Source organism: Bubalus kerabau, chromosome 14, assembly GCF_029407905.1.
Source record: "Bubalus kerabau isolate K-KA32 ecotype Philippines breed swamp buffalo chromosome 14, PCC_UOA_SB_1v2, whole genome shotgun sequence".
Taxonomy (NCBI): domain Eukaryota; kingdom Metazoa; phylum Chordata; class Mammalia; order Artiodactyla; family Bovidae; genus Bubalus; species Bubalus kerabau.
This window is the reverse complement of record NC_073637.1, coordinates 17,956,497-17,970,138: the sequence shown is the minus strand read 5'-3', so window position 1 is coordinate 17,970,138 and position 13,642 is coordinate 17,956,497. Positions and strand designations below refer to the sequence as shown.

Genomic DNA, 13,642 nt, shown 5'->3' with positions numbered 1-13,642 from the left:
TGGACCTGCATCAAGAAAATCACCAAACTATCCATCTGAACTCCCCACTGTCCCGGTTTGACATTATCCACTGGCTGCTTGTGGTTTTTAAAAAATAAATAAATAATTAATTTTTGGCAGTGCTGGGTCGTTTGTTGCTGTACACAGGCTTTCTCTAGTTGCAACAAGCAGGCGTTGCTCTCTAGTTGAGGTTCGAGGGCTTCTCGTTGCAGTGGCTTCTCTTGTTGCGGAGTAAAGGCTCTAGGGCGTGTGGGCTTCATTAGTTGTGACTCGAAGCTTCTAGAGTGTGGACTCAGTAGTTATCGCACGTGGGCTCAGTTGCCTGGTGGCATGTGATATCTTCCCAGACCAGGGATCAAACCTGTGCCCCCTTCATTGGCAGACAGATTCCTAACCATTGGACCACCAGGGAAGTCCTGCCTATGCCTTTCAGGATTAATCTCAGGGGCCATATTTTGTTGATTTGATCCCCATCCACTTCTTTACAATAAACTCCAGCCATTCCCCAAATTCCACCAGTCCTCCAGTGCCATTCCCCAGATGAATCCTGCTGTTTGCTCCATGTGGACCTTGGAACACGCTCTTGCCTCTGCCAGGCAATAAGCGCCATCCTCAGGATGGCTAGCTCCCATTACCTTTCAAGAGTAAATTCAAGTTCCCTTCCCTGAATCCCAAGGCTGATTTGGACTTCTCCACTCAGCTCCATCAAACACTGTTCACACTGCATTCACCTGTTTTTATTCGTCTGTCTCTCTATCAGATGGTGAGCAGTCAGAGGGCAAAGGACTGTGTCTTGTTCACCTTTGTATCTGCTCATCTCCACACCGGGCATGTAGTAGATACTCGTACCTGTTTTTGAATGAGCTAAGGAAGTGCTATAACCGAGTTGGGTCCCAGATACCATGGGGGAAGAGAGTGGGAAGGGGAGGAGGTGAAGAGTTGGCAAAGGTCACAACAAAAGTGACACCCTAAAGAGCGAGGATGAGTTTAAGGATGGAAAGCGATTGTCTGGGACAAAGTAGGAAGGAGTAAGTGAAAATAACCCTGAATGTGTGTCCTCTCATTTCTGAGCATGGCTGCATATTTTCTAAATCCTGTCTCTCCCATGGACCACCTTCTTTGGGGTTTTTTTTGGCCCCCTGGCAGCCATGCTTAATGGCCCATCCTCCCTTACATGCACCAAAAAGGACCCCAAACTTCCCCATCCTTTAATGGTTTTTCTGTCCAGTGTCAAACCTGAGGACATCACTGAGCAGGATCTGCAGCTCTGGGAGGCTTTTCTGAGGCTCTCAGTGGTACTCTGCATCCTTCTCTGGGACCAGGCAGTGAAAACATCCCCACCTTGTTAGACTAGCCCATTGCTGATAGTGATGGTAATATCAGGAGATGTAGTATGGGAAGGGTTTAAAGGAGATGAGAGCGCTACAGAATCCTTCAGTGGGCTGCACATCAGTACTAACTGGCTCACTCAAAGAGACCAAAATAAGTCATGCTGATGTTTGGGGGTTTTCTGTATATCCTGTCACTATATTGAAGCTCTATCCACATAGTGGTAAGCCAAGAATGGCAGCATCTGAATTAGAAGGTTTTATAATAGAATATACCCCAACACACTTGGGCATGCCCACACACACATATGCCTATGCACTCACAGTGTCCACACCCATGAGCACACATACACACATGTACAAACACACACGTACAACTTATTTGTCTGTTGCCTCCATTTAAATACCACCTTATAAGGAGTGGTTTAGCCTGACACTTGAAACATCACCTTGGGTTTGCTCTGGGCTTTCCAGTTTTCTAAAGCATGTGCATTTACATATAATTTACATATGGGGCTGGAGTGCAAGAATGAGACTGGAGCACAAGCCCAGAGTCAGATTACCGTTTGATTCTCAGGGTTCCAGGCCTACCCTTGCCCAGAGTCACAAGGCTGATGGCACATCAGGGCAGCCATTCAAATTGTTAGACTTCTCTTCCTGTTGGCAACGTGGTACCCTCCCATTTGCTGCTCTCCATCTGCATGGTCATTTGCCTGAGAAAAATACCGCATCCTGAGCCCTGTAGATCCAGTAAGATCTGGAGGACCTGGGAGCCAAAGACACAGAGGCTCCGAACACCGCTAGCACAAAATCATCCAGAGCGAAGAAACCTTGGGACAGAGCACAACATCGAGTAGGAATTTATTTAGTTGCAGGATTCTCAGTGCCATAATCTATTTTTAATTTTTATTTGAGTATAATTACTTTGCCTGGAGACTCCCATGGACAGAGAAGCCTGGTGGGCTACAGTCCATGGGTTGCAGAGAGTTGGACATGAGAAGGCAATGGCACCCCACTCCAGTACTCTTGCCTGGAAAATCCCATGGACGGAGGAGCCTGGTAGGCTGCAGTCCATGGGATTGCTAAGAGTCGGACATGACTGAGCGACTTCACTTTCACTTTTCACTTTCATGCATTGGAGGAGGAAATGGCAACCCACTCCAGTGTTCTTGCCTGGAGAATCCCAGGGACGGCGGGGCCTGGTGGGCTGCCATCTATGGGGTCGCACAGAGTCGGACACGACTGAAGTGACTTAGCAGAAGCGACTTCACACACACGTAGTTGCTTTACAATGTTGGGTTAGTTTCTTCCATGTAGAAAAGTAAATTAGTTATACATATACATATATCTTCTCCTTTTAGGATTTCCTTCCCATTCTGCTCAATGTGATGTGGCAGCCTGGATGAGACAGGGGTTGGGGGGTGAATGGATCCATGTATATGTGTGACTGAGTCCCTTCACTGTCCACGTGAAACTATCACAACTTTGTTAATTGCTTTGTGCCCAACTCCTTGCAGTTCTATGGACTGTGGCCTCCAGGCTCCTCTGTCCGTGCAACTCTCCAGGCAAGAATACTGGAGTGGGTTGCCATGCCGTCCTCCAGGGGATCTTCCCGACCCAGGGATTGAACCCTCGTCTCTTACATCTCCTGCATTGGCAGGCGGGTTCTCTACCACTAGTGCTGCCAATACAAAATAAAAAGTTCAAAAGGGAAAATAAAGATTTCTTTCCCACTTATGTCATCATAGAGCACGGAGTAGAGTTCCCTGTGCTATTCGGTAAGTTCTGATCAATTACCTATTTTGTACATAATAGTGTATATATGTCAGTCCCAGTCTCCCGATTCATCCCATCCCCGCTTCCCTCATCAGTATCCAGGAGTTTGTTCTCTATGCTTGTGTCTCTATTTCTGCTTTGCAAATACGTTCATCTCTGTCAATTCTAGACTCCACATATGAGCCCTATTATACGACATTTGTTTTTCTCAGTGCCATCATTTTTAACAAGATAAAGGGAAGAGCAGTTTCTGACCTTCCTTATTTGCTAAGTTTTGTTTTGTTCCCCTGCTGTAATCGTAACCTCAGTTTCTGCCAAGGACTTATTTGGCTTCTCTTCTGAATGGTTGCCTGCTTGTTTGTTTTCTGCAGAACAGACCATGGAGCATCTTTGCTAACTTTACGGCCTCTAGAAGAAACTTAGGTTGGAGAGCTAAAAAGAACAACCATGCGTTCTTTCAGGCTGAAATCCTCTGTAGCTTTTGGAATGGAAACAAAGCTCTCTCTTTCACTTTCCCTCCACCCCAACCTCTAGAAGCTCATGACTCCTAACACTGTCCACATTTATTAGGGCCCCTGTCCAACCAATGCACATGACAAGAAATGTGCTCTTGCCTGCATTCCATGTTTCTCTTCACACCCAGATGTTTGTGGGAAAATTTCAGGGGGCTGGGGGCAGAACTAGGTAAGAATATAGCTGTCATTAGGCAGAGAACTTCAACCTTAGGCTATATCTCTCCCATCTTACCTGCTTCCACATCCACATCCTTGGGAACTGAATTCTCCCAGTTAGTCCCTTCTTTTCTGTCTTCAGTCTCATCCTCTGAACTATCTTTTTCTCACCATCATTTAAGCATATCCAACCATCACCATCAACCATTCTCTTTGGCTCCATGTCTCCCCTTCCAGCTACTTTGCCATCTCTCTGGTCCTTTCTTAGTGAAATGGGTCACCGATCAATATATTATTGGCACCAATGCCCAGCAACAACAAACATTGGATGGATGGATGGATGGATGGATGGCAGCCATGGAATGTTGGAGTTGAGTTTGAAGCACATGACTTCATCCTCATTAATATTATTGGAGAAGGCAATGGCACCCCACTCCCCTACTCTTGCCTGGAAAATCCCATGGGTGGAGGAGCCTGGTAGGCTGCAGTCCATGAGGTCGCTAAGAGTCGGACACGACTGAGCGACTTCACCTTCACTTTCATGCATTGGAGAAGGAAATGGCAACCCGCTCCAGTGTTCTTGCCTGGAGAATCCCAGGGACGGTGAAGCGATTTCAGTTTATAAAATACATTCACCTTTATTATCTCAGTGGATCCTTACACAGTCAGTTCTTAGAATATAGAATTAAAGGGAAAGGAAAATGTTAGTTTTTCTCCCTTCTCTCAATTAGAAAGAGAATTTTGCCTTGAAGAGACTTTGCCAATTAACTCCTGCCTTCTGGTGATCATTCTAAGCTTTGCCCTGGGTCAGAGTGGTAGCCGTTACTACCTCTTCATTGTAGCCATATGGCTGTTCATTGCTTAGTGTTCATGGGTCCCCAGATAGAGGCTAAGGATGGAATTACTAGTGTGACTATTTTGTTACCATCCTTTCCCCAGTCCACCCAGGATGTGTGAAAGATGAACATGTGACTGGAATTGCCTGAAAAACACTGGTGGCCAACTAACTTCCAGACCTAATGTGTTTTCCCAGGAATTACAACTATTTGCCATTTGAGGCCAAGAAGCCCTGTGTCTACTTCGTCAGTTCTTGGGGAGACCAGACGTTTAGGCTGCATTGGTCCAACATGCTGGAGAAGATGGCAGACCTCCTGGTAGGTGACTCTGATTGGTGATGGATTCAAATATTGGGAAGCTGGTAGGCAAAGGGAATCTTTTCCCACCCAGAAGAGGGTCTTGGCCTCAGTTTAAATACCAAAGAATTGAGGCCTCTGCATTTGGATGACGCATGGCTCCTGCCATGTGAACCCAGGGAAATGAGAATACATTTTGCAAAATTCCTCACCTTTAAATCAAGCTCTCCAAATTCAAATCCCTGCTCTGCTTCTACCTGTTATAGCACCTAGTATGATCCTTGCTAAGTCATTTCAGTCATGTTCGACTCTTTGTGACCCTGTGGACTGTAACCCACCAGGCTTCTCTGTCCATGGGATTCTCCAGGCAAGAATACTGGAGTGGGTTGCCATGCCTTCCTCCAGGGGATCTTCCCAACCCAGGGATAGAACTCGCCTCTCTTAAGTCTCCTGCATTGGCAGGTGGGCTCTTTACCACTAGCGCCACCTGGAAGGCCCATAGAACCTAAGGATAGACCATTTTCCTCATCTCCAAAGGTCAGGGGATGGACAGCATTCTCACAAAATTGACAGATCTTAACTTCAACTAGTATAAAATCCTAAGTCTACCGATGCATGAAAGTGAAAAGTGAAAGGGAAGTCGCTCAGTCGTGTCCGACTCTTAGTGACCTCATGGACTGCAGCCTACCAGGCTCCTCCATCCATGGGATTCTCCGGGCAAGAATATTGGAGTGGGTTGCCATTGCCTTCTCTGAACAAAGTAGATAATTCCCTCCAAAGTCAAGCCCTGCCACCTCTCTGGTCCTGTCTCTCACAAGCTCCTTCTCCTTACTTTATTCCAAGCACAGTGGTCTCCTTTCAAGTGTCTCAAAGAAACCAAGCTCCTTTGTGCCTCCTAGCCACCTCCATGCTCTTCCCTCTGCCTGGGCTGCTTTTCCTCATCATGTTTCTCCAAGGAAGCCCAGTCAGCCTCCATAGCTCAGGTTCGAGCACTTCCTCAGAGATGCTTTTTGACGTTTCCTCTTACCCTCTCCCATCATATCTTGTTCTTTTCCTTCAGAATTATTTGAGGAATTGAATGTGTGAAAGTATTCAAAACAGTGTGCATGTGTGCTCAGTTGCTAAGTCATGTCCAACTCTTTGCGACCCCATGGACTGTAGCCCATCAGACTCCTCTGTCCGTGGGATTCTCCAGGCAAGAATACTGAAATGGGTTGCCATTTCCTCCTCCAGAGATCTTCCTGGCCCAGGGATCGAACTCCTGTCTCCTGCATTGGCAGGCAGATTCTTTACCACTGAGCCACCTGGGAAGCCCATTTAAAATAGTACCTACGTGCAATAAATGTACGCTGTCCCACCCAAGCCCCTGGGGGTAAAGAAAACCAGGGAACATGCTGCTTTGACATCTTGCACCTTCCCTTTGTGATTCCTCTCACATATCCCTTTGCAGCTCACATAACTCACGGACAGTGTCATCTCTTGCCTCTTTCCTTTTCAAAACAGAATATGAGCTGAATATAATTTCTGTGAATGTTAGAATCAGTGTCTCCACAACAGTTTCATTCCCATCTCTCATCCTTCCACCTCCGTGGTTTGTTTTCAGGAAGAAGGTATAGAGGAAGTAAAAGAACTGATTAAGATTTCAGAGGAAGCCCCAGAAGAGAAAATGAAGATGGTGCTCAGTGACTTTATCAGTCAAAGCAGGTACTGGAGGGACAGCTGGCATCTGGGGAGCTGAGCTGTACTTACCTTAGAAAATAGTCAATTTTACATGCAGTCAAATGAACATTGAGTTGTGTTACATCCATCTTATTTTGTTCAGTAATTTAGCTGCTGTGGGCTCACTATTGCTTTCTGAAACTTTACTAAAACATAAAGCAAAGAAAAAAAAAAGGAAAAGGGAAGAAAGGAAAGACTTACTGCAGAGATTCTTTTTGAAACAAGAAAATTGCTAGCAGTGTTAAGTGTCTGGCATGCTTCTTTGCATTTGGTAGGTACTCAGCAACTATTTGGGCTTCCCAGGTGGCACTAGTAAGAAAGAATCCACCTGCCAATGCAGGAGACTTAAGAGATGTGGGTTCATAACCTGGCTCAGGAAGGTTCCTTAGAGGAGGTCATGGCAACTCACTTCAGTTATGGTTGCCTGGAAAATCCCATGGACAGAGGGGCCTGGTGGGCTAGTTCAGAGAGCTGGACACGACTGAAGCACGTTAGCACACATGCAACAACTATTTGGCAATTGGCTGGTGGTGGTGGTGATTTAGTTGTTAAGTTGTACTTGAATTTTGTGACCCTATAGACGACAGCCCATCAGGCTCCTCTGTCCATGGGATTTCTCAGGCAAGAATCCTGGAGTGGGTTGCCATTTCCTTCTCCAGGGGATCTTCCTGACCCAGAGATTGAACCTGCATCTCCTGCACTGCAAGTGGATACTTTACTGCTGACCAACCAGGGATTCCCAGTTAGATGGATAAATTGTATCAAATGCTACTTAACAGAAGTTTTTGTACACCACATTAATAAGCACCAATTAATGACTCTTACTCCAGGAGGTAGACAATATAATAAAAAAATAAGTAGGGTATGTTAGTTACCAATTGCAGAGTAACAAATAACCCTCGAATTTAAGTGACTAAAACATATTTATTATTTCATGGTTTCTTGGGTCAAGAATGTAGATGTGGCTTAGATGGGTCCTCTGCTCAGAACCTATCCTAGGCTGCACTCAAGGCACTGACTAAGGCTACAGTTACCTCGGGGCTCATCTGGGAAGGACTCACTTCCCAGATCACTCACGTGGTCATTTGCAGCATTCAGTTCTTTATAAACTGTTGGATTGAGGAGGATTGAGAACTGCAGCTCCCTGCCAGCTGTTGTTTGGAGGTCATCCTCAATTCCTTGCCATATGGGCCTCTCCATGCTACCTCTCACAATGTGGCAACTGACTTCATCAGAGTGTGTGAGACAGAAGAGTCAGAGAAGACATGCCAGTGAGCTGGACATCATGGTCTTTTATTATCTAATCTTGGATGTGACAGCCCATCAGTCTTGATGGGTTCTGTCAGAAACCAATCCCTGGGACTAATGTATATTCAAAGGGGAGGAATCATATGATGGCAAGGACAGCAGGAGGCGGGGATCATGGGGGCCATCTTAGAGGCTGCCTCCCTTAAAGGAAACACCTTGGATTAACTCTTGAAATGAATCAGTCAATACTCAAGCAACAGTGAGAATTTGTCATCATAGAATAAATGGAAAAGGAGTGACATTTCATTTGATGGGAAAAAAAAAAAAAAAAACAAATAGACAGCAGATAGCTAAATTCCTGTGTTCTGCTTTGCAAGTTTTGTCTTTCCTAATCTCTCAACTACCCGAGCATTTTTACTTTTTTTAAAAAAGGAAGAAAGTGGAGAAATAAATATGTGTTTTTTCTATCTTTATTTTTCTTCTGTTTTTCACAGAAGCAATATGAATCAGTGCTACTCCTGCTGTGAGCTAAGTGCCACCTGCAATTCCCTTGAAGTATCTTTTAAAAGCTTCATGATCATTTTTATAAATTGTGGGCAAATTAATAGCTGGAAAATTTTTCTTTACTAGGAGGTTGCTTGATGTGATAATCATTCCTTTCTTTTCTGCAAGTTTTAAACCAACTGAAAAATATACATGACGGTCAGACAGAGATCAGACATTTGTTTTCTATTTGGTAAATAGGGATTTAAGAAAGCAGTTTGGACCTGAGGTCAAGGAGGCTTTGTGGTTCCCCCCAACCTGTTGGCAGTTGAGCAGCTTGACTTTGGGGCTTCCCCCTAGAAGGACCAGACCACCTGCCATGTGGAAGTGAGGAGCCTGCCCAGAGCCCACAGTTGGCTGGGTCTAAAAGATGAAGAATGATCAGAGTCAGGAGCCAAAGTCATCTACCCCCGTTCTGAGGGGGAAATAAGCTATTTCTCCCCCTGTGTGGAAGGGAGAGAGATTAGAAGTGTTCATCATGTTTCTTAGAGCTGATCCATCCTGGGAGTGGAACGGATTCCTTCTGCCTCTAGGAAAGAAAGGTAGACATGTGACAAGACGCCTTCCTCAAAATAGAATCCTTTTATTCTTCTTAAAAACTAAGAGAAAATGCAATGACTAGTAGGCCCAAAGAGAATCTCTGGCGAAGCTTCAACTTCCACTAGGCAGAGCTTCTGTGTGGGACCCCAAGCTGGGAGGTTTGGCATCTTACCCCCGTTTTGTTCCTTTGTAACTGATTCTTTTCATCACAAAAGTACTACAGGCTCATCTCACAACGACAAGAAAACGCAGGAATGGGTAGGGTAAAAATGGTCTCAGTTCTCTCTTCAATCCCACTCAGAGAGCAGAGTTTGATTGGTCTTTCTGGTTTTTTTTCCTGTGCATTTGCAAACATACACATTCATAAGAATGCTCTATTTCTTTACAAATATTGCACTTTGTTCAGCAGCTTTCTTTTTCACTCAACAATGTATCACCAGCATCTTTCTACAGTGGTAACTAATGGTTGACCCCACTGTTTAGTCATGTGATATGTATCATGCAGTATTTAACTAGCCCCTGATATTTTTGTTCTGATTTATTTTGCTACTATAAATGGTGCTACAATAAGCATTACTGTATAAACATCTTTTTTTGCAAGAACTTTCAGTTATTTTTAAAGGATAGAATTCTAGTATAATTTTTGGATCAAATTATATGGACATTTATATATTGATAAGTGCTGTCAAATTACCTCCTAAACATTATAATAATTAACACTCTCCTATCGTAATAGAAGAGAGTGACTTTTTCCTCTCGAATATTTTCAATCTTGAATACTATCCAGTTTTTAATAAGTGAAAATGGCATCAATTTTAATTTGCATTTAAATTATTGCTGATGAGGGCAATATCTTATTTTCCCACGTTTAAAGCCATTTCTAGTTCATTGCACTCATAACCTTTTTCTACTGAGCACATTTTAAACTTCATCTCTCAAAGTGTTACTGTTCAGTCCTTTGTATATTTTAAAAAATATGAGGACATAGCCCAGTTTTGAAACTAAAGTATTTGCTTGACATACAACTTTTTAGGAATCTTTGGGTGTGTGTTAAATTTGTAAAATAAAGGAATTGAAAAAAACTGCATTATTTTGGGTTTGCGCTTACGAACTTGTATCAGTTCAGTTCAGTTCAGTTCAGTCATTCAGTCATGTCCGACTCTTTGCGATCCCATGAACCGCAGCACAGCAGGCCTCCCTGTCCATCACCAACTCCCGGAGTCCACCCAAACCCATGTCCATTGAGTCGGTGATGAAATCCAACCATCTCATCCTCTGTCATCCCCTTCTCCTCCTGCCTTCAATCCCTTCCAGCATCAGGGTCTTTTCAAATGAGTCAGCTCTTCTCCTCAGATGGCCAAAATATTGGAGTTTCAGCTTCAACATCAGTCCCTCCAATGAACACCCAGGACCGATCTCCTTTACAATGGGCTGGTTGGATCTTCTTGCAGTCCAAGGGACTCTCAAGAGTCTTCTCCAACACCACAGTTCAAAAGCATCAATTCTTCAACGCTCAGCCTTCTTTATAGTCCAACTCTCACATCCATACATGACCACTGGAAAAACCATAGCCTTGACTAGCCAGACCTTTGTTGGCAAAGTAATGTCTCTGCTTTTTATTATGCTGTCTAGGTTGGTCATAACTTTTCTTCCAAGGAGTAAGCGTCTTTTAATTTCATGGCTGCAGTCACCATCTGCAGTGATTTTGGAGCCCCAAAAAATAAAGTCTGACACTGTTTCCACTGTTTCCCCATCTATTTGTCATGAAGTGATGGGACCAGATGCCATGATCTTCGTTTTCCTAATGTTGAGCTTTAAGCCAACTTTTTCACTCTCCTCTTTCACTTTCATCAAGAGGCTTTTTAGTTCCTCTTCACTTTCTGCCATAAGGGTGGTGTCATCTGCATATCTGAGGGTATTGATATTTCTCCCGGCAATCTTGATTCCAGCTTGTGTTTCTTCCAGTCCAGCATTTCTCATGATGTACTCTGCATATAAGTTAAACAAGCAGGGTGACAATATACAGCTTTGCCCTATTCCTTTTCCTATTTGGAACCAGTCTGTTGTTGCATGTCTAGTTCTAACTGTTGCTTCCTGACCTGCATACAAATTTCTCAAGAGGCAGGTCAGGTGGTCTGGTATTCCCATGTCTTTCAGAATTTTCCACAGTTTATTGTGATCCACACAGTCAAAGGCTTTGGCATAGTCAATAAAGCAGAAATAGATGTTTTTCTGGAACTCTCTTGCTTTTTCCATGGTCCAGCGGATGTTGGCAATTTGATCTCTGGTTCCTCTGCCTTTTCTAAAACCAGCTTGAACATCTGGAAGTTCACGGTTCATGTATTGCTGAAGCCTGGCTTAGAGAATTTTAAGCATTACTTTATTAGCCTGTGAGATGAGTGCAGTTGTGCGGTAGTTTGAGCATTCTTTGGCATTGCCTTTGGGATTGGAATGAAAACTGACCTTTTCCAGTCCTGTGGCCACTGCTGAGTTTTAGCCATCACATTAGGCATATACCAAAAGAAAGTGGAAAAACAAGCATTCCCCAAATCATTATGGGACCTGGACATCAATTCCCATTCTCATTTGTCTCTCAGAAACAGTACAGGGACTTCCCTGGTGGTCCAGTGGTTAAGACTCCAAACTCCCAATGTAGGGCACCCAGGTTTGATCCCTGGTCAGGGAACTAGATCCCATATGCCACAACTAAGACCCAACACAGCCAAATAAAGAACTAACTCTTAAATAAAGAAAAGAAACGTTAGTGCATCATTGCTTAATCCTAGTAAAAAAAAAACCTTGGCTCCGTGGCTTCATCAACTTTCCCATTGCATTGTAGAAAGTATACTTGCAAATCTCTGGAATTTTAGAAATGAATTTTCACTAGGTTTGAAAATTGTTTTTCTTCTCTTCTAGCGCCTTTATCTCTGAAGCAGAAAAGAAGCCTAAGATGTTGAACCAAACCAATTTAGATAAGAAACGACTTACGCTCTGTTGGCAGGAGCTGGTATGTGAAAATCTATTTATACTTGGGAAGCACTAAAACATGTGCTTTAAAAATAAGCCTCATAGATGAAGCATAGGTCATAGACCACATGAGGATAAGGTTCTAAGGGTTATATGTTTGTGTGATATAGAGGAATGAGTGGAAAGGGAATAAGCAGATGAATGCGCTGGAGAAGAGCTAGCATGTATTGAATGTTTGTAAGATTGAGCTAGAAGCCCACCAGCGCTACATTCTATTCTGATGTAGGGCTTGTTCATTTTTTGGCATTTGTATCTTGTCAGAGGCTGTGGACTCTTGCACCTAACCTTCTGCCTCCTGGGCTGAGAGACAAAAAGAAATAACTAGGCTTCCTCCCCTCGATGTCCTCCCTTTACCATGTATGAAAAGCTGTGAGCCCTGCCTGAGGGCAGGGTCGGGCGGTGGCTGGTCCCTCTCTGCGTCCTGTGAACCCTGCACAGTGCTGGGTGCCTGGGAGTCACTCGGTCCCTGTTGAATGAGTGACAACTGGGAACTGCCAGGCCAAGTCAGACCCTGATTATTTCTCCTTGAAACTTCAGCTCCAGCTGTGGCAGCAAGGAGTGTCTTGTATGAAGTCATGATAATTTTGCAAAATGAAATTCCTCAGTGTCAGGGAGCTCAGTTTGGTGCTTTATGATGACCTAGAGGGGTGGGATGGGGTGGGAGGGAGGTTCAAGAGGGAAGAGATACATGTATACATACAGATGATTCACACTGTTGTATAGCAGAAACTAATACAACATTGCAAAGCAGTTATCCTCCAGTTTACAAAAAAACCCGACTCTGTTTGGCCAGGGACATTTTAAAGATGTGAATGGGGCCTGGAGAGATGAACCACTTTTTTTTTAAGGTCGTAGCTAATTAAGTATACTCCAGAGACTAAAGCTTGAGTCTCTGAACACTTGAATCATCCATCTTTCCAGAATAATAAATGGTTTGTGTTCTCCCCTACTCCTGGGGAGACCAGACTCCCACCATATATAAAATCTTCTTCCTACCCATTTCTTCCTCAGCACCTGTGACTGCCCCTCCCTGCCTCTGGAATAGCCATCCCCTATGTATCACCCGCCGAGCTCTCTTGTTTTCTGTGTCCAGCAGTCCTTGTCCTGAACAAGCCCACCATGTCAGTACCTTTTGGGGCTTGGCTCTTTCCCCACCTCCAGCCCTGTGTTTCCAGCCTCTGAGTGGACACGTCAACTGCTGCCTCATTGCCCCTCTGACCCAACATACCCAACTCAGCCCATTATCTTCCCACCTAAGCTTATTCCCCGTCCTGTATTGGCATCACCAGCCTCCCCTGTTGCTCTAGTCAGAAGCCTAAGAATCAACTTTGAACCCTATGCTGCTGCTGCTGCTGCTAAGTCGCTTCAGTTGTGTCCGACTCTGCGACCCCATGGACTGCAGCCTACCAGGCTTCTCCATCCATGGGATTCTCCAGGCAAGAACACTGGAGTGGGTTGCCATTTCCTTATCCAATGCATGAAAGTGGAAAGTGAAAGTGAAGTCACTCAGTCGTGTCCGACTCTTAGCGACCCCATGGACTGCAGCCCACCAGGCTCCTCCATCCGTGGGATTTTCCAGGCAACAGTAGTTGAATCCTATACCTCACCCTAAATGGTCAGTTTGACCCCAGGCAGGCACACGACCTGGCCTTTAAAG

At 44.5% G+C, this 13,642-nt stretch overlaps 1 protein-coding gene across 1 annotated transcript in view; it reads left to right on the top strand.

The window, feature by feature from the left end:
* FER1L6 (fer-1 like family member 6) overlaps positions 1–13,642 on the top strand; it is a 134,411-nt gene that overhangs the window by 29,106 nt on the left and 91,663 nt on the right. Inside the window, exons 13-15 of the mRNA XM_055545883.1 lie at positions 4,809–4,929; positions 6,512–6,612; positions 11,875–11,965. Of these exons, the coding sequence (XP_055401858.1) occupies positions 4,809–4,929; positions 6,512–6,612; positions 11,875–11,965 (313 nt within the window). The remainder of the gene's footprint in view (positions 1–4,808; positions 4,930–6,511; positions 6,613–11,874; positions 11,966–13,642) is intronic.